The 25,592-nt window shown below is 45.5% G+C and overlaps 3 protein-coding genes and 1 long non-coding RNA gene across 6 annotated transcripts; 1 reads left to right on the top strand and 3 right to left on the bottom strand.

Annotated features, from left to right (window-relative positions):
• Nucleotides 1-1,718: 1,718 nt before the first annotated feature.
• Nucleotides 1,719-4,633, bottom strand: LOC109733441 (uncharacterized). Of its 3 annotated transcripts, none has more exons than XR_012181392.1 (5): nt 4,278-4,633; nt 4,054-4,195; nt 3,614-3,825; nt 3,287-3,505; nt 1,719-2,146 (listed from the first exon to the last, which is right to left on the bottom strand). It is a non-coding gene; the product is annotated as an uncharacterized lncRNA (long non-coding RNA). The 3 variants fall into 3 exon arrangements; XR_012181390.1 differs by having other exon boundaries at nt 1,806-2,836; XR_012181391.1 differs by lacking the exon at nt 1,719-2,146 and adding an exon at nt 2,497-2,836 and having other exon boundaries at nt 3,006-3,505.
• A 976-nt stretch (nt 4,634-5,609) lies between these two features.
• On the bottom strand, nt 5,610-11,105 carry LOC109733442 (cleavage stimulating factor 64). Its single transcript, XM_020292663.4, has 10 exons — nt 10,901-11,105; nt 10,268-10,346; nt 9,487-9,661; nt 8,440-8,473; nt 8,083-8,321; nt 7,919-7,996; nt 7,326-7,361; nt 6,826-7,236; nt 6,292-6,537; nt 5,610-6,071 (listed from the first exon to the last, which is right to left on the bottom strand). Exons 1-10 carry the CDS (start codon nt 10,941-10,943, stop codon nt 5,940-5,942), a joined length of 1,473 nt encoding a protein of 490 aa, XP_020148252.1. The 5' UTR covers nt 10,944-11,105; the 3' UTR covers nt 5,610-5,939.
• Nucleotides 11,106-12,118: 1,013 nt separating this feature from the next.
• LOC141021663 (uncharacterized) lies at nt 12,119-13,797 on the top strand. Its single transcript, XM_073497516.1, has 2 exons — nt 12,119-13,076; nt 13,793-13,797. Exons 1-2 carry the CDS (start codon nt 12,119-12,121, stop codon nt 13,795-13,797), a joined length of 963 nt encoding a protein of 320 aa, XP_073353617.1.
• A 1,128-nt stretch (nt 13,798-14,925) lies between these two features.
• Nucleotides 14,926-24,561, bottom strand: LOC109733443 (probable catabolite repression protein creC). The gene is made up of 11 exons (XM_020292664.4): nt 24,062-24,561; nt 23,283-23,597; nt 23,085-23,193; nt 22,899-22,998; nt 22,128-22,215; nt 21,959-22,042; nt 20,195-20,291; nt 20,016-20,103; nt 16,602-16,707; nt 16,418-16,510; nt 14,926-15,811 (listed from the first exon to the last, which is right to left on the bottom strand). The coding sequence occupies exons 1-11, from the start codon at nt 24,227-24,229 to the stop codon at nt 15,371-15,373; spliced, it is 1,689 nt and encodes a 562-aa protein (XP_020148253.1). The 5' UTR covers nt 24,230-24,561; the 3' UTR covers nt 14,926-15,370.
• Nucleotides 24,562-25,592: the final 1,031 nt, after the last annotated feature.

Raw genomic sequence — 25,592 nt, 5'->3', positions numbered from 1 at the left:
GGTCGTACCTTTCTAGGAGGCATCGTTCTGGAGACCTGGCTTCGTTCTCGATTTTCACGGTGCAGGTCTCCATCGGCGCCAAGCGATCTCCATAGTTTGCTTGGTGTGGGTGGAGTGGTTTATTGGTGCCCGGCACCTTTGTATCTTGCCTTGGGTGTGTGCGTTGTGTGCGGTAGTCTTGTGTGTTTTGTATTGGTTCTTTGATGTACTCAGTGTTGCTTTATATATAAAGCGGGGAAAACCCTTTTTCGTCAACTTCAGCTCAAAAACCTCAGTTCACATGTTATGCGCCTCCAGCAAAAAAATGATAAAGGAAATTTTACAGCCATGGGACAAAAAAAGAAGGAAAAAAAATCTAAAACAACCACAACGCTCTCACTCCTAGGGAGGTGAGCCTAGCTCACTTGGCTAGTGGAGTGGATGTACAACCCAGCCACCCAGGTTCAAGTCCTCATGGGCGTGAATTTGGATTCTTATTATTTAAAAAAAAACTCACTGTGGGGGGCTTCCCCTACCGCTTTCCTTTCAAAAAAAAAACGCTCTCACTCCTCCCTGGCCACTCACTCTTTCCCCTTCGTCTCGCCGCGGCAGGCCGGCAACGATGGGCAAGGGCGGTGGCTCTCTTTCCAGTAAGAGGCAGCGCCTCCGGCTCCCGCTGGCCCTACATTGTTGTACCACTCCTTCATCCCGCCCCAGCGCGGTGGCGCACAATGTCTGATTCTGGTTGTGGCCACGCCCGGCGACTCGCACGCACCTTGCAGCGCGAGGTGGGCTCCGTCCCATGCGCTCAGGGAACCAGCTCGGTGTCCTGGATACCATCCCCACGCCGTGCACACCTGGATCATGTGGTGCACCCCAACGCCGACGGCTTCTCTTCGCCGCCGAGCTCCTCAACCCGCAGGCCACCTTCCATTGGTCAGCTGCTCCCCTCGCTTCTATGAATCCGAGACTTTCCTATATTGCAGTCAATATCTATACAATAATATGGGAAAATTCGTTTCTGATCCTCAGCACATCTGGTCCTGAAATCACGCCCACCCACTTTACTCGGGATCTATGTGTTTTCTGTATTTAGTCTCGTATCCGGCAGAAGTATTGTGGTGGTATTCCAGGATGGACCCGACGCAATAATTGATCGTTCAACAAGTCCGTCGTCCCAGGGAAATCGTGGATGGATCAGGAAATTTTCTAGGCCTGCCTGTTCGGTTGTGTGTGTGAATCCCACCTACCAGCCGCTGTTGTTCAAAAAAGAATACCAACCCCTCAAAAAAGAAAGACACAATTATTTTTGGCTAAGCTTAGAAGTGAAATTCAGTGCAAGCCTTGAAAAAAAAAATTGTGGTCTTCCAGTTTTGAGTGCTACACAAACGATCTCCTTCATACACTTTGTTCGCACGACGTTGAGACACTCTTGCCAAATATTATTCGAAACCCAAGCTCCAAAGAATACAGGTTATAGACTCTTTTCACATATTATTCCAAGTACAAGCTCTCAAGAATACAGGTTATAGAAATGTAAGCTTCCCCCGAGGAGTCAAAACTCATCCTAATCTCTGGCTTCCTACATTATCGGATGGGCTTATCAGCATACCTCCTGATCATTTCTTCCAGCGGACTGACTCTACCAGGACAAGGTGCTGTATCAAGAGGTGCACGGCCACGAACTGCAATTTTATATGCAGACGTTTTAGGTGTTGCATTCACTGGACATGGTATCATTACAAGAAGGAAAGGTGCGCTCTGCCGCACCAGTTCTTCACTTCGATGCTGATACAACTTTCTTTTTACATAATCATTCTTCAGGATAGTTGCACCTTCACATTTTATTAGAAATGAAAACTGTGAAAGAGCCACATCAACAATATAGTTTCTTCTAACAAACTCTGAGATTTCAGAGCAGGTTAAACTTGCAGCTGTCACGTATGTGGATGTGCAAAGCATATCAGAAACTCAGGATACTTGTAGAATTAATCCACTCTAGATTTTAGAAAGAAAGAAAAACTCATTTTTCAGAGTTAAGGTCATCACACACACAGCCAGTGTGTCATTCCTCCTTGGACTACTTCAACATTTCTCATTATGCAGTCAGCTTACTCCTCCCTAGCTTGTGTCAAAGAGCCCAGCGCATACCTCCAATCTCTGTTGTCTTCACCTCGTCAAAAATGTATTCATGTCTACAATTGTTAGGAGAAACAACACAATAATATTGGCAAGTAGGTACTGTAAAACAACACACAATACAAATCGTCGACAGTTGGCAGTGCTCGGGTACAAAATTACGTGGCTCTATAATCTCTTCAAATCAAGAACCAATTTAACTATGAACAGAAACATATTTGCCTCTCCTTCAGTTCAAGGCCCACACTTTCCCTCTAAGGATGAATTGGACTGAAACAATGAAAATAAATTCGGTTCCGACATGATTGGTGCGACAATGAACATAAATTTTCCAGCACGAACATAAACTAAAAAAGTCTTTACGCCTTAAACCTGAAATCAACCCAGAAGTTTCACTTTTTAACAACATGATCTGCATTGGACAATCAGAGAGATATGACAAATATGGAAAATTCATGAAGATTGTGCTGATGAAGGTTCTGATGTGAACATGACCCCCATTGATGAACAACAAAAGGGAGGGCCATGATGGTCTGTTGTTGGGGAAGGAGAGCAAGCACAAGAAAGCTAGGTCGCAGCAAGGCTTGGCGCATCTCCGATATGTTGTCAGCGCCATCCTACCGAATAATCTTCCTTCCCACTGCTGCCTCAGTCGTGCTGAACCCGCTGGAGCTGGATGCACAGCCCAGGGGAGACAAGCCAATGACGGGCATAAGCTCTGCATTGGATTGGAGTCTTATAACATTAAAAATTATAAAATAGATAATACTATCGTCAACTAAAAATTTAATTAAATAGAAAAGTTGTAGCTATAGTTTTCTGTTGTGCCACAACTGTCTGGTCGTACAATGGTTATGTGTTTTGCGTGCTGAATTAAACCTTCTTACCCTAACATTTCCTTTAGAACTGCAGGTGCCACTCGTCACTCCATCTAAAAACAATCTTGGCTAGTCCATCTATGACATGATCCATCTAAAAACTTCTTGGCTAGTCGTATATATGAAACACCAATTCGCATTAGTATGACCAGAAAAATCACGAGGATACCCAGCTGAAACGAGTAATCACAGCACCGGGCATATATGCTCATGCACAAGTATGTGACAGTGCTTGCAAAAATCAAAACCATTCTGTCTGAAAGTTTCAGAACTCTAATTTTACTTTTTACCTTCTGGTCGACCTGGGCGCCTCCGTGTTCACTTTCCCGGTCGATTCCACGGACTGGGTTGACTACTGTTTCCTCTTGCCGCCAGAATCCCGGGGCTCAGCAGCTCCGCCGAGGTGCCCAACCACAACCGCGCATGAGGAATCGGCGCCAGCCATGTCTGTCGCCACTAAGTCCCTCGCCGCCAACGGATCTGGCACCTCAACGTCCGCAACCACCTCTCTGATCGGAAACCAACAGCATGCTAAAAAATCAAAGGCCCGTGGTTGCCATAGTCCGCTCTCATGTATGCAGGGCGAAAAGATCGGAAGAATACGACGGATCAATTACCTGTCAACCGGATCCAGTAGAAATTCGAGTCCGTTGTCAGGCAGGGCACCGTCTTCTCCCATATTGCCCGCCGCCGCCATTCTTTTCGCCTTCCGCCGACGAGATGCAGTACCAGCCCCTGTCGTACCAGCCTCATGTTCTTCTTGGGAAAACTGAAAGAAAACGTTTGTTCAAACGTACTTCAGCTCCTGTCGTCAACCTGTCCACAAAGACTGTAGCAAAGTTCATCATGCTAGGACAGATGCAGTACCAGCCTCATGTTCTTCTTCTTCTTTAAAGGAAACTATAGGACATATACTCAGATAATTGGAAATTTGCGCAACACAACTATTAGAAAGAATAGAAGATCCACCTTCAAAAGAAGCAAACACAACTACTGGAATTCGTGCTAATTTTTTGCTGTTGTACGAACAATTGAATTGAATAACCAACGAACATACATGCTCAAATAGAAGTCCTGGATTCAGAAATTCCTTGCACGTTCGTCGGATCGATGGCGCTCCCAACTCGGACTTGGATCCACGTACGTGTACATTCAATTTCGTCTACTGCATCCAGCGCAAGAATTTCTAGATTTTCTTCCTGTGGAACTTGTGATCAGATCAGATCAGTTGATCGACCATGGACGTGGTGACCATGGCCGTAGAGTTCGATAGCGGCGGACCTGGAGCTCCTGATGGCGGTCCACGAGGCGCTGGCAGCGTCGGATGTGGCGACCCCGTGTCCAAAGCAGGCGGCCATGGCCGAGGCCGAGGGTCCCCTCTTGTCGGCCATGGATGCCATGGCGGCCATGGCACACAAGCCGCGTGAGCGCAGATTCGATCGGGAGCCCCTTCCTTGACGAGCATGAGCGCGTCGCGGACGTGTAGCTCTGCCGCCTAACCTTGGCGATCTGATAGCGGATCCGGCGATGGGGAGAAGCGTGGGGGTGGTGGAGGTGGCTGAGAGGGAGATACGGTAAGGCGGGCGGCGGCGGAGCGGGAGATGGGGGCGACGGCTTCTCCTCGAGGGGATCGATACGAGAGGTGTTTGTGCGGGGTGGTTTTTTTTTTTTGCGTGCGTGTGGTGGGTGCGGGGGACGAAAAAAACCAGTCGAAAAAAAACCAGACGAAAGTGGGGGGACTATTCAACCAACTCGTCCATTAGGAGTAGAGATTCTGAAAGAAATCACATGAGCGTACACCAAAGTACTCCCTCTATAAACGAAAATTCATCCTGGAGCCCGGACTCATCTGCACCTCATCAGCAAAAAATTCAAAAAAAATACTAGAAAAATTCAAAAAAATTCAAAAAAAATTTGAGTGGTAGATAAGTTGATACGTGAGGTCCGCTCCAAAATTCAACTCATTTGGATATCTGTGTAGGCCTCGGCAAAAAAGACAAATCGGGTCAAAACAGTTTGTGAACAGTAAACTTTTTCACCGACCCCGATTTTGTCTTTTTTACACAGACTTGCTCAAATGTCCAAACGAGTTGAATTTTGCAGCGAACCTCATGCACCTAATTATCTACCACCCGAATTTTTTTTTGAATTTTTTGAATTTTTCTAGTTTTTTTTTGATTTTTTCCGTAAGCGCGGGTGCAGATTCGCCGCACTCATCTATAAAGTACTGGTCTCTCCGTTCACTTTTATAAATCATTTCAGACAAGTGAAATTATGCTGTTTTGCACACTGTCTGAAACATCTACAAAGCCTTTTATAAAAGTGAACAGAGGGAGTATATGACTTCACAAAGAGAGTAGTACGCAAACTATGAAAAATAGCAAATACTAGTACATTTCGTGTGGGTGCAGGGCCACAAACGAGAACTGTTTCGTAGATTTAGAGTTTTTTATTTAAATTCGAAGGGCACATTCAGAAACTCGAATTTTATGGGGGAAAATGTGGCCGCAAATACTTTTTGCAAAATTGATACTGATACCCACGACAGCGATGTAACAAATTTATCATGCATACAACCGGTGCCTTCAGCAATAGTTTTCAGAGCGTCGGAAATAAACAAACATAACAAAAATCTGATTCTGCAACAATTCCAGAACACAAATACAACTCCCTCTCTTCATAAGATTATTCTTTTCTAAAATGTTACAGAACTAATGGACAATTATCATCTTTCTTCACAACTTCTTTTGCCACCACATTTTTACCTCAACTTTACAAAGAATGCCAAATAAATCAGTCATCAGGAGCAAAACTGATGGCCCAGAGATACCAACAAAGTTGAGAAGTTACGTGTGTGTGTGTGTGTGGCTAGACGAGCCTTCTTCAATGTTTGACTATGTAGGTTAACAATTTCGCTGTGCTTAATCAGCTGGTGTTATGCCGCTATTTACCAGCTGATAGCATCTTCTGAAGCTGTAGCACCTGCTGCTGCTGCTCCACTGGCAATGAACTCAGCTGCTCAGGTGTTAGTTGTAAGACTTGCTGCAGAAGGGCTGACTCGTCGTCCTGTGTGAGCTGCACCATTACAAGAAGAGTTGGAGTTGTGAACACATGAGAATTTGAAGTCTAAGAAACCTTGTGCCTCGGTACAATTCAATTGCAGAGAAATGATGCAAAATGTTTAGAACTTTAGTTAGGTCAGATTCTGCAGATACTTTACCAGCATCCAAGAATGTAAGGTATAATAAAATAACAGGAAAGCTGGAAAATGAAACTGAAATTCAGAGGCGATTACCTGAGGCGCTTCATTCTCTGGTTGCTGGAAGTGAACAGCACCAGAACTATAGCTCCCTGATGGTCCAGTAGGGACCACTACCTGCGATGGAGCAGAATAAACAGCAGGACTATTGTTTACAATTCCTGGCGTTGATGTTCCATCCTCCAATTTTCTCAATTTCGAGGGATGGTCTAACTCTGCCTGATGACTAGCTCGATCAGGCAATCTAATCTCATTGGGGAGTATCTCAGGTTCAGCACCAACCTGCAATGTGACACAAAGAGTTCAATTTTGTAGACGGTAAAATTAGTGAATCTTGTCCATGGACTGACAGAAACAACTTGACTAGAAAAAATCACTTAATTTGCGTAGGCAAACATACACAAATAGTTAATGTACTGTACAGTTTGGTTTCGAGTACATAGTTTACATGTGTTCTGTAAATTAGAAGACCCAATCAAGATGATTAATAAGTCAACGCAAAGTTTGGCTTGCTACTTATCGCACCATTAATGAAAAACCATAAGCTCCTCATATGTGAAAAAGAAATACCTGGGGGAGATGAGGATTGGTCAAGGGTAGTTGCTGTACATTAGTTGGCATAACTGGTGGTCTAGGGTGCTGTGTCAAAAATGAAGGCTGAACTTGTGATATCAAGCCTCCTGAGTTTACAAGGGGTTGAGTAGGAACACTGGAAGAGGTGCCGAAGGGCTGAGATAGCATTGGAGGGTGTGCCAGCACCCCAGGCTGATGTCCATGCGGAAACATTTTGACTGGAGGCTGAGATGAATGCTGATACTGAGGAAAGTTATGCAGCGGTGCAGTTTGTTCCTGCATGGCATTAGGGTTTGGTGGAGGTCTATGAACAATTGGTAGCACAGCATCTGGCTGCGGAAATGATTCATTGAGGTGAGAAGATTGTGCCAACGAGCTAGAGGGCTGTTGGCTCTTAGCCATCTGCATCTGCGAATTCGACAGACCTGGGTTAGTATATTAGAGAATCAGGAAAACATTAGGTAGTACATCAAACTCAGAACAAAGCAAGAATATACCATCTGAGGTGTCACCAGCCCGAGCATTATCTGTGCCTGCATTACAACAAGAAAAAGGTTATGATGTTCTAATAATATTCCATTCTACCCTAGAGTGAACTAAACAATGAACAAAAGTATTTTTAAAAAGCTCTTCCATGGAATCACAAGGCTCAACATATAAAGTTGGCTGGCCTTCCTGTCTTTCAACAATGGCCTCCACATGAACGCAACAAATATTTGATCTACAACTATTCAATAAATTAAGGGAACGTAATTTTTTTTTTATCTTTTTGCCTTCTGGGAGAACAAGACAACCATGAATCACATCAAAGTTCTAACAAACATAACCAGAATACTTGAGTTGGTTAAATTTATATTAAGAAGGGTGTATGAAATTTGTGAAGATGAATGAAGCATAACTAACAAAAATAGGCACAAATTTTGGGTGAAGAACTCATACAGACTCCATTATGTTATATTTTGGACAAGTACACAAAAACAGGAACAGAAAGTAACACTCCCTCTGTATCAAAAATGACTGTCAAAAAACGTCTTATATTTTGATACGGAGGTAGTAATTGATTAATTGAGCAATCAGTCGCAAAGCTAACCTGAAATAGGGCCTTTGGAAGCTGTGGAATTCCTTGCAGCAGTTTTTTGGCAAGGTCGTTATTTTGAGTAGTTAGGGTCTGCCATAAAAAAAGCATTAACAAGCTAAAACTAGCAGTGAGCAATTTTTAATCTTCATGAATTGATATTGATATTTCAAGATAACCTTCAACTCAGACATGATTTGATACAACTGATGCCTTGACATCCTGGCCAAGTAATGGGTAAGAGGGTCGTTTCCAAGCCCAAATTGGACAGGTAAACCATTTTGTACATTTGCAGTTTGAGCTCCCCCAAGAACGCCAGCCATCACAGATGCAGCGTGTATTGCCGGTGGAAGACCAATAAGCTGATGAAGGCTGGTGTCCCCTACAGCGGGAGTTGTGGTTAATTGTTTCTGAGCATCTGCAGGATTCCATCAAAAACCCAATGTCAGCGCACAGGGATATAAAACTGGCAAGTTCGAAATCTTGAACATACACATAAACTAAATGATCATCAAGAAATTAAATTTGAAACCAACCAACAGTAGATGACATTCCCGGTCCTCCACGACCCTGCAATGCATAAACATATCAAAAATAAGTCAATATCTGCTTCTTTATTGACAACTTCAATTGGTTGAGATTTCCTACTGTCCATGCATGAAATAAATTTTGATTGCACTAACTCCATTTTCGTAATGAAACTACTTAGTTTCAAATGTACAAAGTTACAACATGGCAGTGAAAACTAGTGACCTTATCATGCAATAATACTTCACTATGATCTCCAGAAAATTTAGCATAAAAATAGTGTCCCTATGTAAACCACTATCAACCAATCAACTGCGTCCAGTTGTGAAACTTAGATACACAGTATTTTCTTGTGGATGCATTCTGACAACTTGGCAACAAAATCAGCACATACATATCAGCGTCAGTCACTGGTGTGGGGATAGATACAAAGGCTGCTGATAGCAGCTAAGGACATCACACTTATTTTGAGAGAGAAAGGTAGTAATAATGTAACAGTAAGCCAAAAGAGAAAGTCAACTGTATATATCATTTCAGAGATAAATTTACTAGTAATTGCAACACCATTGCTTGAGCATATCACAAAGGATGCGACTATAGATGCATTGACCACATATACATCCTCTACAAGATAATTCTTCTTTTGCTATTTGCAGAGAACCTCACGTGTTCAGTACAATTCTGGAGATCTTTGTAAGCATGACATTGCTTTTGTTACCCCAGTAACTTTGGCACGTTACTTTCGTAAAAGAAGGCAGAATCGAGACATTGGGGATGATTTTGGAACCGCGATACCAAAGAAGATTCGCAATACCAGAAAGACAATTCCACCAAGGTAATTTGGCAGAATAGCAGGTGTGCATATGTACAGACAGGAATCTGTACATACATACACATGCCGTGCGAGAAAGCAAAACAGGAGACACATGGTAGTTGGAGAAAAGATAAGTATTATAATTCATGGGAACCAAAACCATACAAGCTTTCATCTTAACATAGGACTTGCTGGGTGAGAAATAAGGTTCTTCTACAGTAATAGACTGAGGATCTTCCACCTTTTCTCTATTTCTGTCAGTGTTCCTCCCATTTTCAGCAAAATCAACACGTAACTGACGACCATTAACGTCATGACCCTGAAGGTTCCGGCGTGCACTTAGAGCTGTCTCTTCATCCTTGTATTCACAAAATCCATAACCTTTCGGCTTTCCGGTTTCCTTATCAACAACCAGTCTGCAAGCAATTTTGAGCAGTCAGTATCTAGCAGTCACAGCTCAACAGTGTCATCAGCTTCGTCGAATGCTAAAAAGGTTATCAGGGATAGAAATAACTCATAACCAGTTTCAGTTATCAGGGATAGAAGCAGCAAACACGTGTATCTTAGGGTTTCTTGTTATTTTTGTTAAGGTTAATTTCCATTTGCATGTGTAGTCCAGAAAGTGATCCCGTAACACTAGCTATATCAGACATTCAGGATATCATTTCAGCACTCAACACTCTTATCTTTCGAAAGGCCCGAGGCAGCATCCATAAGCAGGGCGACCCCTAAGACAATCTATTAAGTTCTGAGATCATGCTTAGCAGCAGTGTGCAATACAGCCATCATACTTAAACAAAATCAATATTCCAGATGTTACACGTTGGATTTAAAAGCATCATGTCCATATAGCTGGCTAACAATTTCCTCATTTTGAAAGAGAATGAAAGAGGGCACAAGGATTTTAACAGATACTGAATAATCCAATAATCTAACAAATATGTGTATCTGCACAACATGGTCAAATTAGAAAACTACATGGTGGCACACACACACAACTGATAGGGTTTGCACAACTAAACCTGAAGGAGACCACCGGCCCGACTTCCTCGCATATCTGCACGAGCTGCTCCTCCGTCGCATCGTACGGAATGTTCCCAACTGCAACCAAATTCAACAGCCAACACCGGGGTCAATCGAACTCAAGAACCTACTCATACCACAGCAACTGAACCAACTCAAAATGTGCGGTAAATATCAGTGTCACACACGTTGAATACAGCACAAGCCAACTGACGGGCACCTTTGTTTGGGGGAAAACAACCCCAAAGGCGTGACGAACAGGAATGATAAAAAAAAAAGGGCAAACCCTAGACAGTACGAAAACTCGAATGAAATGGAATTAGACTCCGAATCTAGCGGCGGGAGCAGCTAAACGCGCTTCGTGCCACCCAAAACCGCACCGGCCACCCACACACGACGGGAAATCCACGGGGAATCAACGGAGGATGCAGCGGCGATTGGGGCCCAAATCGAGCTCTACTCGCGTAGCCGCCAATTGGGGCCAGACCACTCCCACCCGAACCGCGGCGAGAGCTCCTAGCCCGCGGATCGAACCGGAGGAAGGAGCGAGCACGCACGCACGCACATAGAACGCGGAGACCCCGGGAGGGGGCAGGGGGCTGTGAGAGAGAAGGGCGGGGAAGGGGGCGTACCGAAGACGCAGCGGTTCTGGGGGCCCGCGGGGGCGGCCGCCATGCTCAGCTGAGGTCGCCGGCGGCGGCGCGGGGCGGCATCGGCGGCTGGGTAGGGGCCGGAGGCGGTGGTGCGCTGCTGCTGTTTGCGGCTTGCCTCGCTATTTCCAGCGAGTCTGGTCTGGTCTGGATACGTTTCCGCGGTCTCGCTGCCCAGGTGTTCGTTTATATTGATGTTACGTTTCCGTTTCCGGTCACGTTTCCGTTTGCGTGATCACTTCAGAGTTAAGCCAACGGCAGGATTGCAATGAAGGCCTGATCATAAAAAAGAAAATGTTAGAGCAACTCCAATAGGGCGACCCATTTCGTCCGCGGCCGTTCGTTTGGGTCGGCGCGGACAGAAAAGGCGGCCCAACGCGCCGACCCAAACGGACGCATGTCCGTTTTTCATCCGCGGGCGACCCATTCCATGCCCATTTTTTAGCCTGATTTGCGTCGGTGCGGACACGCGCGCGCTCGACTACTCCTGTCCCCGGGCCCGCTGGTCTGTGGCACATTGGCCTCCCCTCTCACCCCCCCGGGCCAACAAGCAACCCTCGCCCCACCTCCTCCGTCACCAACGCCGCCGCCTATTTTTGGCGGCGACTCTTCCAGCTGCTGCCGCCTCCACATCCGCCCAGCAACGCCGCCCCTGCCCCCAGTCGCCCGCCGCCGCCGTTTTGCCGCCGGGGAGCAAACTGTTTCCCGCCGCCGCTTCACCCACCGCACAACCGCCCGCGACCAAAAAGACGCCTCGCCGCCCCCGCCACATCCGACCGGCACGCTCGTCGGACGCCGTCACACTCGTCGGACGCCGTCACACTCGTCGGACGCCGGCAGGGCAGCTAGCTGGTCTATGGGCGCCGCGTCTCCCCTCGCCGGCCGTCTCCTTCTTCGACGCCCGCAAGCTGTTCGACAGTTTGCCAAGGTACGAAAATGGACTCCGCCGACGAGTTATTTTTCCACAGTTTCCTTTGCGACTCCGACGATCCGTCGTCCGATGACGAGGAGGAGATATTGACTGCCGTGTTGGTCCATCACCACCTCAACAACCAGCGGCCGTTGTTCCGTGGCTCCATTCCGGGCCACCTTCCGGCGTTGAATCGTAACCGAGAGAGCGGGCATTTCCTTCTCTGGAAGGACTACTTTGATACAACAAACCCGTTGTTCAAACATCACAAATTCCGCCGCCGGTTCCGTATGAGTAGGCATGTTTTCAACCGTATTAGAGAGGGAGTGGTCGGCTATGATGACTACTTCGAGTGCAAAGAGGATGCCGTCGGCAAGATTGGTTACTCCTCTTATCAAAAATGCACTGCCGCCATCCGAATGCTTGCATACGGAGTGCCCGGTGATCTCATTGACGAGTACGTCCATATGAGCGAGTCTACATGCCTAGAGTCCCTGTATAAGTTCTGCAAGGCTATGATTGCTGTGTTTGGCCCTGAGTACTTGAGAGAGCCGACAGCTGAAGATACAGCCCGTTTGTTGGCGATGAATGCCAGTAGGGGCTTCCCGGGGATGCTTGGCAGCATAGACTGCATGCACTGGGAGTGGAAGAATTGCCCTTCTGCTTGGCAAGGGCAGTATAAGGGACATGTCAGAGCTTGCACTGTCATACTAGAGGCCGTGGCGTCTCAAGATCTCTGGATCTGGCACTCTTTCTTTGGCATGGCTGGATCACACAATGATATCAACGTGCTTCAGCGTTCGCAGGTGTTTGCTAGGCTTGCCGAAGGCAACAGCCCACCGGTGAACTTTACTGTCAACGGCCACAACTACGACAAAGGGTACTATTTGGGTGACGGTATCTATCCTCAATGGACCACTATTGTCAAGACAATACCCAACCCTGTCGGAGAGAAAAGGAAAAGATTTGCCCACGAGCAAGAGAGTGCTAGGAAGGATGTCGAGCGTGCCTTTGGTGTTTTGCAATCTCGATGGGGCATCGTTCGGTATCCTGCTAATACTTGGAGCTGCACGCAGAAACTATGGGAGGTGATGACTGCTTGTGTGATCATGCACAATATGATCGTAGAAGACGAGCGCCCGGAACGTCTGTACGATCAAGGCTTTCAGTTTCAGGGTGAGAATGTTGTGCCTGAGCATGGAGTAGCAGCAACATTTGAGCAGTTCACTCAGTTTCATGAAGACATGCGTGATTGGGAAACTCACGTGCAACTGCAAAATGATTTGGTTGAGCATATGTGTACTCATGTTGGCAACCAATAAATGTATCTTCTTTTATTCGTTTGCAAAACTATGTGAAACATTTTTATTTATATTTGGCTTGTAAAACTATACTATTTATTTGGGCGGCTAAACTATATTGCTTGTTATTTCATTTCACAATATGTTTGAATGCAAATCAATGTAAAATTGGGCGGCCAGCCGACCACGCCTGCACATATGGGTCGGCGCGTTGGGCGCGCTGCCGACCCATATGAAAAACTGGGCGGACGCCGGGCGGGCGGCCGACCCAAACAGACAAAAAACGGACGAAATCGCCGTCCGTTTGGGTCGGCCCGTTGGTGTTGCTCTTACCATTGAAGAATTAAAGTAAGTACTTTGTATAATATAGGGTGATATAGGTGGGTTATAAGAGGTGCCATGTCAAATTCATGATGAGTTGAAAAAGAGAGAAGATAAACACAATAGCAGCCAGTGGCGGACCCAAGAATACGGCAAGCCTCAGGCTCAACGAAGGAAATTGTCTCTACGCCCCAGGCAGCTGCCTGGGCTCTAAATCCGCCTCTAGTAGTAGCTATAGCTGTAGCACGGGTTTCAAGTTATAAATATAAAAGAAGTGGGTGAGTTGTGTACTAATAAAATAATAAATGGCTATATCTAACTATCATATTTGTTGGTTTTTAGGTTAGCTATAGATAAAATGGGGCAATGCTAATGCGCAGCCGCGCACCGGGGCGAGCGATTTCCGACAAGATCATTGCCCTATATTAGGCAAGCACATCAAGCCATGCACCCCTTTAAATTAGGAAGGAGAAAGAAATAAGAGCCGAGGAAGGGGAGGGGAGGGGGGATTAGAATTGTGGAAAGGGAGAGATTGGGATCGAGCGTCCCAACGCTCGTACAATTAGCTCCACTATCCCTATCCCTACAATTACAGTGCTCAAGTTTCATGACATGCATTGGAACATGATCAACCATGGCGTGGAGTCCAACCCACAAAAAAATGAAGACAATGCTTTAGTGAACATTCAATTATGCACTTGGACATTTTTTTTAACGGAGACAAAAGTTTTGCCTCGTCCATTAATTAAGAAGAAAAAAGATGCCCGATTAATTCATGGGAAACCAAGCTAAAACCGTTACAAACTTGGTCACGAAAAACAACCAAGCCACAATCCCATGATGCAAGCGGACTACTCCCACATCATGACACAAGACCCAACACACTGCCCCTACAACCCGTCGGCATATGCAACTCATCCTCACAAAACTTCCCCCACAAAATAAGTTGAAAGAAAGACATCATCAAGCAACCACGACCTTTCCTATAGCGCCAACATATACAGGATGAAACTTAATAATTGTGTCCAAAGTTGTCCATGTGTTTGCATGTTTATTTTTTAAGACCTAGGCAGTTTTTGGAGTCTGTATACAATGTGTATTTAGCTTACTCTAAACTACACTGCTTTGCATTATAAATGCCAGCAGTTCCCATCAGCCAAAATCACCCCTGGACCAAACAAAGAATCAACAACAACGACAACTCAACCAAATTTCAGTGATAGGTCCAAAACCTTCAAACTCATCTCTCGTGGATGAGAGGAGAGCACATTTCACAGTTGAAATACTAGTCCAAATAGATAGTAGAAAGCATAAGACATAGGTAGCAGAACATAATCATTTTAATTCAGATTGGTCATGCATTCCCTTCTGTTCTTAACATCAACTTGCCTCAAACTTGTGTGGGACAACTCAAGCATTTTGTTTCTCATAAGAGTACATTCAAGTGACAAATCAACACTCAAAAGAAGAAGAAATGGAATACAATACCCAAGGGGATTCAGAAACATTGTATAAACAACAACAGTAATTTACAGTTCCATTGATAACACAAGCAGGAAAGCAACGTTATGGGGGGCAAATGGAATCTGATCTGTAACCTCCAGAGCGCCTAATAAGTGAAGATACCATTAATATGCAAAGAATGGGTACATACTCTAATCTATTGAGATGTTATGGAAGACCAGACAAATGATATGGAACAACAACCAGTAAACTTGTACTATTCATCTGGGGGCAATATCTGTATCTGTACAGGAACAAGTTCCGTTATTCTTTTGTCACATAGACATCTATGAAGCACGCCTCTGTCGCTGGCAGACTTCCCAGCGAAGCCCTGCGTCACTAATCGCCACGTTAGTGACAAGATATGAGTAGCCATGGCTGAGCAAGCATGATAAAAATGCAAGCAGAAGCCTTTGGTCATGAGAAAATAACAGATGATGGTTGCTTGAAGCTAGAGCTGGAAGTGCCTGCTTTGTTTGGTGATGTTATCATCTTATCCTTGGAGATGGCATTGCCAGCTGCCAGCTCAGAAGAATTTGGCCGCTGGCTGTTTTCACTGTGTTGTGGCCTGGCCCAGATTTTGATTAGCCCCTCACGGCATATGGTGACGATCGATTCACTGGTGAATTCTAGGCCAGAAAGGGGATCAGCATGTACTCTGTGTGCAACGAGGGGTGAGAGCTTTGGTACGTCTCGCATCCGTGGAGACGGCTGAAGAACACCAGTAGGAGGAGGACATGCACTGTCCCAGTGTGCAGAAGGGCTTCCACTGCTAAATGTTGGGGAGCCGCTGGAAGGATGTCGAAGTGGCACAGCAATCTCATCCATTGCCAAATCCCAGAGAAGAAGTTGGGTATCCTAAGTGCATGCAAAGGTGAAAATACATTATTTCCAGTACTAACCCAGTACGAAAAGCAATGCTAAATGGTAGCTGAAGCATAGACCACATCCTATGCCCAAGATAAAATCATGGAACCTCAAGTTGTAATACTTGGTCAAGAGTATATATATTCGATGCCAGAGCTTAAGAATAAATACACAAAACAGATAGACAATAACCTATTTCGAATTCAAGATACATGAAATACAATGGAACTTATTTGTGATACCCAGTCCCTCATGAACAGGTGATAAGTGGCACAGAGTGTAGCACAACTTCTTAAGCAAAAAAAGCTAGTGAGACACATGAATCATGATTCATCAACTCGGTAAGAATACTAATGAACAAGAAGCAAGCATGCTCATTTTTCACAACTGCAAGTCACCTAAGCAACCCAACAAGTAACCAATACAAAATTCAAATATCACTAGCATTTAAATCCTTGTCGGTATCACAAGTATACAAGGAAACAAACAGATTATTCTATGATGTATCATTATGATTTCCGTTAGAATAAAAACCATAAAAGTTACAAATTAGGCCCAGATTAACAAATTCATTCATTCATATAAATTTACTGGTACCTGGCCAACAGAACCAAAGCGATACATGGCATTTTCTCCTGCGTCATCAGAACTTGGAGGGGACCAATACGAATCAAAGGCAACTGAGCTAACCTGCAACAGAAAAGGAGATCTGCATCAAAATTGGAAGTTCCGATAAAAGCATCAATATACTGCACAAAGACAACTGTAATGATAGTAGCACCCATGATGTATGCCCCTCGCCCCACGCAACCATCTTTCTGTCATCCATGCTCCATACTTGCACAAGATCATCTTCCCCACCTGATAATATATATTTTCCATCCGCACTGTAACAGGAGAGCACAAACAAGCCAAATTATTAACATCTTCAAGGGCACGCTGTTATACAATTATGTGGTAAAAACGTTAGCTTCACAAATCACAACTGTTGTGAAATGGCACAAATAAATCCAATTACATCAGGACAATGGTACAAGCAAGACTAGCTATATTGTGACTACATGCAAAGTTGGATGCAAGTATACATCACTACTTAGAATGTTACACGATATTCATCAAACTTCCTGTGAAACCAAATAAGAAAATAAGCCAATAACGTCAGGACAGAGAAGGCCAAGAGAGCCTCGAGTACAAATATGAAATTTTGATACAATGTTGTATCAGACGATGATATCTTTAAAGTTTGATTCCATGACATCTCAAAAGCTGGGATTCCAGATGCTTGCCATAACAAGGTAGTCAATTCATGTACAAAAGCATAAGCGGAAGTGCCAAGTCAACACAACTTTCAATAAGCAGGTGGACAATAACGAACTTCTATTTTATACAGTATATACCATCAATAATGACAGCAATTTGCAAGCAACCAAATCAGGCAAACTTTCAGTATAAGATCTTTCAACTTTCAACCATGTGCTGTGTTTCCAAGAACTTGCCGTGCCCCAATTTATCGCTAGCAGAAATCATGGCTAATTGTACAAAATGTGCCATTATCAATCCATGTCCCTTCAGTTTCTTATAGTTAATTAAAAACCTTACTTGGTAGCCTGCAATTGCGAGTTCTTATCGAGCAACTAACAGACATCATCTCTAGATGCAGACACATTGCGTTCTATACTATATGATGAATGATTGAAGTTTAAGATATAATCAAAGAAAATGACAAGCATGCTGCACCAAGTATGTTTCTGCTAGTTTTCTATAGAATTTATCCATCACAGGAACACTTAGAGCATCTCCAGCCGCGCCCCCCAGGGCGACTTTTTTCGCGCCGGCGCCGAAAAAACGCCCGAGTCGCGCCCCCAAGACGCCGAAATCCGCCGGCTCGGGCCCGTTTTTGGGGCCGGCGATCCCAGGCCGAACCCAGCGCACTGGGGGGGGGGGGCACTTGGGGGCTCCGGCGGAAGGGAAAAGAGCGTCTGGGCCACCACTGTCAGGCGAAAACGCACCTTTGCACGTCCAGATTACCCCCCCCCCCCCCCCGCGTGCACGCCCTCCCGCCGCCTTGCCAATCCCGCTGCCGACCACCCCCCACCACCGCTAGATAGGCCATTCCCCCCGCCGGAAAAGAAAGGGTTCCGCCGCGGCATCCTCACCCCGTTCCTGGGCGAGTTCTCCGGCCGCGCACGGCAGGATACCGGCGGCTGCGCGCCTACCACGCCTGCCAGGTGTTCGGCGATTTGTCTGCTCGGCCATGGAGGAGGACGAGGAGGAGGCGCTGCTGGAGGAGGAAGCCGATGCCGATGCCGACGCCCAAGACGAAGAGCATCTCATGGTCGTCGCCGCCTGGCCAGCCTGCTCGCGAGCAATGCAAAGCCGCAGCAAGGTGGCTCGGCGCCAGGCCGAATGAAGGTGAAGCAGAGGCATCGACTGGAAGGCTATTGCTTGCTCTACTCCAACTACTTCGCCGATGCTCCATTGCACGGTGACAAAGTATTTCGGCGCCGTTATCGGATGAGCCAAAAGCTCTTCCACAGGATTGTGAATTCCATCCGGGAGTTCGACAACTACTTCAAGTGCAAGAAGGATTGCACCGGCACACTTGGATTCACCTCACTCCAGAAGTGCACGACAGCTATGAGGATGCTAGCATACGGAGCTCCCGGTGATTCACTCGAAGACTATGGACGCATGGCCGAGTCCACGACCATTGAGTGTTTCTACAAGTTCTGCAGGGCAGTGGTGGCAGTGTTTGGACCGCAATACTTGTGATCACCCAATGCTGAAGACACTGCTCGGATCCTAGCACAGAATGCAGCAAAAGGATTTCCTGGGATGCTTGGAAGCATCGACTGCATGCATTGGAAATGGAAAAACTATCCATTTGCTTGGCAGGGGATGTACAAAGGCGCCAAAGGCGGTTGCAGTGTGAGGCAATGGCCACACACGACCTATGGATTTGGCACTCCTTTGGTATGCCAGGAACTCACAATGACATCAACGTACTGCAGTGCTCCCCTGTCTTTGCCAAGCTTGTTGAAGGTCATTCTCCTCCGGTGAACTTCGAGGTCAATGTGCGACACTACAACAAGGGATACTACCTAGCAGATGGCATCTATCCGAGATGGTCCACATTTGTGAAGACTATCTCAAACCTTGTGGCAGGAGGCAAGTACTCCCACTTTGCGAAGGTTCAGGAGGCTTGCAGGAAGGATGTCGAGCGGGCATTTGGTGTGCTCCAATCTCGATTTGCTGTTGTCCGGTACCCCGCTCAGACCTGGTCGAAGATCAAATGTGGGAGATCATGACTTGCTGTGTCATCTTGCACAACATGATCATTGAGAGCGAGCAGGAAGAGCCAGTGTTTGACACTGAACCATATTACATGTAGGGTCCTCTTGCCCAAGTTGATCACCACCGACCGGCAACCTGGACGGCCTTCCTCAATATGCGTCAAGAGATCCGAGACCCACTGGTGCATCAACAACTGCAGCAGGATCTGGTGGAGCACCTATGGAGGCTCAAGGGCAACGCCTAGCTCGACGTGTGATGAAATATGAGTTTTTATTTGTTGAACTATATAATTTGTATTGAACTATTTGTTGTCGAACTATTTGATTTCTATTGACTTACTGTGATGAACTGTGTGATAAAAAATAGCTTCTGTTGAATTTGCGCCGAAGCACGGCGAATATGGGCCGATTTGTGCCGATAGCGGGCCAATTTTGCGCCGAAAGTGGGCAACTTTGCGCCAAAATTGGGCCGATATCGGCGCCTGGGGGCGGCGGCTGGGAACTCAATCGCCCCCAAGCCGATTTTAGCGCCGGTTCACCCCCAGGCGGCGATATTTCAAGCCCCCTGGGGGGCGAATGGCAGGATATGCTCTTAGCTACTGCTCTTGCACCGTTTCATATGTAAAATTGGCCACTTCTTATGAAGATCTAAAAAGTTAATTTACAAATGGTGTTATGTGATTCACAGATGAAACAAGATTACAAGAGGTAAGCTCATATACAATCCTAGAATAATCAGTCAATAGCAGAACTGATGCAACTGCGCAAAAAGATAGGGAAATATGAGTTTCTGTTTTTGTGAACATCATATCTGAACTACTAGTTAGTAAAAGGTAGGTGCAGGCATGCGACAAAATTGGCACCAAATACCAGAGTAACAGTAAATGCAATTGGCAGTTTACCTCCATGAGCAACACAAAAGAGCACCATAGTAACTTTTCCCACCAAATATTAGTTGTTCTTTCGCGAAGTCAAATACTCTTAAATAACCTGCATATAATCGAACAACTTAAGTACAATGTGTCACCAATAGGAAACCTTTATCACATGTCAATTCTCGTTCTTGGCTAGACAAAATTACCATCTCGCCCAACAGTTGCCATGTAAGCTCCATCCGGCGAAAATGAAATGGCATTGATTGCACCTTGACAGATGTGCCATCTTGCAGTAGGATTGCTCTGCAGCATTATTTACATCCCATAATCAATGATAGCAGCTACAAATTTAAATTCATCATGTTCAGGAATTTCTTGAGTTTCCTTGAATTAATGTTTTGCAGCATTAAAAGAACATAGCAAAAAATAGTAACTTCCAGGTTCTTAGTACTGGTTCCAGTATGGTCTGCTGGTAAAGTGATGCTACTTGAGAACTTGGCATTTCCTAATATGATCGAAATAAAAACCAAGTGACAGGTAAACACCACTGCACTAAATCCAATGCAGGTTGACCCAGCATAAACAGTCTGTGCTCTATGTCAACTAGCAAGTGTGAGGACAGTTCGACCACATGAAGCTTGTGTTGAACGTGTCAACTACTAAGTAAGAACACGAGAATGAGCTTGTGGAAAATTAATTTTCTGCCATCTTCAACAACTGGGGAATATATGATCCGTAATCCCAGGATACTGGTCTATCTTCACAGTTTACATAGAAATGGAGACTACTGCACTATGTATGGTCTCACGTATCTACCAAGTTCGTGACACATAATTTCAACCATGAGATAGCAAAGAAAATAAACATGCGATCAACTTAATTGTAGGAAAGTAAATGTGGTGTTCCCCTTCCCTAGAGGAACTTCTCTAATTATAAGAAAGTAAATGTGGTGTTCTCTTCCCTAGAGGAACTTCTCTAATTATACGAAAGTAAATGTGGTATTCCTCTTCCCTAGAAGAACTGTTCTTGTCATCGAAGAACTCATGTAAAAAGGGAAAACGGTACCATCCTTGTTTCCGATACAAATTAAATTGTCATACACTTCACCCAGATGAATTAAACCAGAGTAATTTGAGGGTTATTGTGTCGCATGGGTGGGGCAAGCCTCATGACTCCCATACTTTGTTGCAGACATTCTTTTCCGGCATGTTATAATATCTAGTTTACATTGTCGCAGATGTTACACAAGATAATGTAGCAATTAAGTCTATTTTTGCAAGCAAAGGCTATTTCAATATTTAGTTTGTATTGTTGTAAATGTTATCTCACATGCCGCGACAGCTGACTTAAGGTTTTTGCATACATATTATTTTGGAGTGTTTCAATAAAGCATCAAAAGACGTTGGAATGTTCAAATTTATGTGAGTTTTAGAGATGTTGGATACGATATTCCACAAAATGCTTTCATGTGCAATAAAACAAGATTTGACAAATATTTGCAAGGGCGTATGCACACTCTATTTGTGTTCAGCATCCCTGACACAGACTTACAACATGCTGATGCTGAAAATGCTACCATTAGTTTTTTAAAATGCTACAATACATTTAAAATGACTGATGGATCATTCTATCTTTTAAGGGATGTTACAAAGTGATAAACAACTAGAGATCATAAAATCTAATAGTGAACTAAAAAATGATTATAAAACTGATATTACAAGCATATACATCATGGATATCGAACCCAACAAATTATTGTGTTAGTAGTCCAGCTACTGCATGTTAGGCATCGGTTTTCACAGATGCTCAGGTGGTAATTATTTCCTTCAAAAAGTTTCCAGAACAAGTACCTCTCTATTACCAAATGTTTAAACATGACAGCATAAATGACCATGCCTGTACACTTTTAAGTGAAGAAAAAAAATCAAATGCCATAACTATTTAAACAAAAATCAAGTGCCCTAAGATACCTTATTGGACTTTGCATGTGAAATCACCAGCTGATTTTGATCCCTTACAGTTGGAAATGCCCAGTCAGCACTTCCATCCTTGGACTGGACATAGAAAATAATTGGTTTAGATTTGGCATAATGGAGTATGATTACTTTGTAACAAAATTCGATGACAGTAGGCACTCACTTTGTCATACACATACAGATTCCCATCAGCATTGCTGACAACAAAAATGCCTTCACGCTCTGGAACCCATGCAACACAAGTACAGCGGCTGCAATAACGGCATCTAGTAAAGTCAAACTTGAACCAGTTGCAAATATTCAAGTTTTTTCAACCAGTATTTACATCTATATAGATAGTCCCACAACCTATGTCTAAATATTCGCTTTAGATGCTGACTAGCCAAGGGATGTATATCACCTCAGCTATTCATACCAGTCCCCCACCCCCGCCACACACACACACACACAAGATGCTTACACTAAACACTCCTCGCACGCTCCATAAAGAAGAGAGGAACAGGACAACTATCGGACCCACCATGGTAGGGTGGCATTAAGGGATATTCAAAACAGGGGAATGTCGACATCTCTCACATGCCAATTTGAATCAGGCAGCATGAAAAGACATGCAATACAAAGCATGTTGCCAGGCATAAAGCAAAACAAATGTTTGCTACTATCGACTGAGCACCATCAAAATGAGGAGCTCAAATGAAGTTTTCGGCCCTAGTCCTTATCCATTAATAATAGCAACAGTTTCCTATAAGTTACAACTTCTAATAATGCACAAAAGGAAACTCTGAGTCAGACCATCTTTCATAGTTATCCTAAAACAATAGTGTGTTCAGGACGTGGCATAAAACAAAAATATGAAGAAAAATTTTGTTACTTGTAAGGTAATTCTCATACAAATTTATCACTTCCATTATTATTTTAAAGGAAGCACACATGCCTGTTGGCAGTTCCATCTTTGTCTTTATTGATAAAATGCTGAGACATAACAGGCTTCTTTCCAGGATCTTGCAACTGTTGCCTCAATGACATTGAATAGACTGCACAATGGACACATATAACTCGTCTCGGTCTCAGAACAGAGTTCAATTCTAAGAACAAAGCATTCCAAAAAGAAAGCACTGACCATCTCCTGACCATAATCCAACAATCACGTCATGCCCATCTTTGGCCTCCGAGTCAAATGCATGACAAACTGGGTTTGAGTTGCTGAAGTGGATGGACTTTACTGGATCCTGGTGCAATTAACAACTTGATCAGAGAAACGCAAGGCTGCATATTTGTAAGTAAAACTTTGGCATGCATTGGACAAGGGAACTAATACTTTGTCATGTGAGTTGAGATCACTAATGAACAGTGTATCTGCGGTATTGAAGATGATGTATGTTCCCTTGCCATCGTAATTCGCCACGGCTTGAGATCCACCAACGCCTGTTGACGTACCAACGCCGCCACCCACACGGCTGCTCCCTGAAACAGCCCTGCTGACACCGTTGCTGCCTGCAAAGCTAAGTGTCCGGCTCCCATTCCCGGTACCAAGCAGTCTTGCAGCTGCAGATCGCATGCCACTGCTGGAACTTGGTGTTGACGGTGTAGAGCCCTGCCCCACCGGTTTCTCCTTCAAATATGCCACTGTCATCTGCCATCGTGAAAGTTATTGATGTAATCTTAACTTTTCATAATATACGCAATGAAGTCGATCATCACGAAGCAAGCAAATAACTAAAACAATCGCGTATACAGTTAGAATCCCAGACAAGAAACCCCTCTAAATTCATCACTCTGCGAGGTTCCATAAATGGTCACCGGTTAATACTTGCAACCGAGGACGCCGGTCTTACCAGAAGAACAGTAACCTGACCAAAAATGCCACGATCCAAAACTTACCCGAAACCCTAACTAAAACCAAATAAAACCCAACCAGATACGCGAAAAAAACACGCCTGAATCCGGCACCTGATCAGGTCAACACCCAACGCCACAGCTCAATTCCCCATCCCATCCGAGCGACCCATCGAGATCCCAATCCCCGTCCCAACCCGCGCGCTAACCGCAAACCCCGGGACGTGATCGCCGGTACCGCGGAGTCGCCGCCCTTCATACCTCGGAGACAGTCTTGCCACCAGAGCTGTGGTTGTAGTGCAGCACGGAGGGGGAGTGGGTCTTCTCGTACTGCAGCTTATGCCGGCCCTCGGGAGTCTTGAAGTAAGTCTTGAGTCCAGGCGCGCCCCCGGCGGCACCGCCCCCGCCAGCCGACGACGACGTCGCCATACCCACGGGCACGGGCCGGCACCAGCGAGACCGCTGGCGGGTCACAGGAAGCCCCCACCTCCGCGATCGCCTCCGAAATGCTTACGCCCGCGCGGCCATCTCACGCCTCCGCCGCCGTGACTCGCCGCCGTGCTAGGAGGCGAGTGAGGGTTAGGGTTTTGGGGATGGTCAGATTGGGATCGATGCGACGGGGAGGCGGTTCGATTTGGGATGAGGGAGGACGGTGGGGAGAGTGGAGAAACAGAGACCTGGTGCTGGTGGTAGGAGGAGGAACGGAAATGACTCACCTTTTTCTTCTGCTTTGTTCACTCCTCTGAATAACTCTTTTCGGTGCAAGGACTATGGATCCAATTGCAACTATAGGAACTAGGACAACCCCACTTGCTGCCGCAATTGCCTGCAAATTTGATTTATGGACATGAATTACAGATTAATAATATGAGAATTAAAACAGAAAATACATATTGATTATGCATGAGGCTTACAACAAGGGACTCCATCTCGTCCATGTTGTTTGTCCGTCGTCATTGACGTACTCAACACCATGGTGCAGCATGCCGTTCTGCACGGGGTCTTGCAGCGCCTCATCACCAGGCACACGGCGTGTACCATCTCCCTCTTCACGGATGATGTCGTCATATTCTGACATCCCGACGATCGCGATCTTCAGGCAGTGCGCACCATTCTTCACCTGTTCGGCAAGGCATCTGGCCTCAACACCAACTTCGCCAAGTGCCTGGTTACCCCCATCTGCTGCCCTCCGGATGTGTCCTAGCGTGTTGGCGAGTCCCTAACCTTACCTGTTGCTGCCTTTCCCATAACTTATCTCGGGCTTCTACTATCGGTGCGCAAAGTCCCTCCTCGACGCTCATGCCCCTAGTCGACATGATTGCCAAGCGGTTGGGCACCTGGCAAGCATCCCTCCTCACGAGCGGCGAGCGTCTTGCCCTCGTGCGCGACACGTTCTATCTGCCATCCCGATTCACTTGCTCCTGGCCATGGCGATTGCACCTACTATCCTGAAACTCGTCACCCGCTTAATCCGGGACTTCCTCTGGCATGGTCGTAAGGAGGCGCGTTCAGGTAACTACCGGTCAATTGACCCAAGGTCTGTCAGCCACTTGATCTCGGAGGGCTCGGCATCCACGACAATTGACCCAAGGTAACTACCAGTCAATTGACTCAGGGTTCGATGGCTATGGCTTCGGGATACCGATCCTTCCCGACCATGGCACCATCTGCCTTTGCCGAAGGACGCTGCTACTCGGGACATCTTCCGCGCTTCCACCACTTGGACGTTGGGCGATGGGAAGACATGCCACTTCTGGTCAAATCATTGGCTAGATGGCAAATCGACCGGCGA

This window comes from Aegilops tauschii, chromosome 4, assembly GCF_002575655.3.
Source record: "Aegilops tauschii subsp. strangulata cultivar AL8/78 chromosome 4, Aet v6.0, whole genome shotgun sequence".
Lineage (NCBI taxonomy): Eukaryota > Viridiplantae > Streptophyta > Magnoliopsida > Poales > Poaceae > Aegilops > Aegilops tauschii.
Note: the sequence above shows the minus strand (reverse complement) of the source record. Positions and strands in the feature narration are given on the sequence as shown.

Bases quoted from the DNA above. Each gene is read 5' to 3' on its own strand.
- LOC109733442 (XM_020292663.4), bottom strand. From the start codon at position 10,943: ATGGCGGCCGCCCCCGCGGGCCCCCAGAACCGCTGCGTCTTCG. The intron at 10,347-10,900 runs GTACGCCCCCTT...ATTTGGTTGCAG, and splicing joins CCAGAACCGCTGCGTCTTCG to TTGGGAACATTCCGTACGAT. The intron at 7,997-8,082 runs GTTATCTTGAAA...TTTTTATGGCAG, and splicing joins AAATCATGTCTGAGTTGAAG to ACCCTAACTACTCAAAATAA.
- LOC141021663 (XM_073497516.1), top strand. From the start codon at position 12,119: ATGAGTAGGCATGTTTTCAACCGTATTAGAGAGGGAGTGGTCGGCTAT.
- LOC109733443 (XM_020292664.4), bottom strand. From the start codon at position 24,229: ATGGCGACGTCGTCGTCGGCTGGCGGGGGCGGTGCCGCCGGGGGCGCG. The intron at 23,194-23,282 runs GTATTAGTTCCC...TAATTGCACCAG, and splicing joins ATCTCAACTCACATGACAAA to GATCCAGTAAAGTCCATCCA. The intron at 16,708-20,015 runs GTAAACTGCCAA...CTCCTGTTACAG, and splicing joins CTTTTGTGTTGCTCATGGAG to TGCGGATGGAAAATATATAT.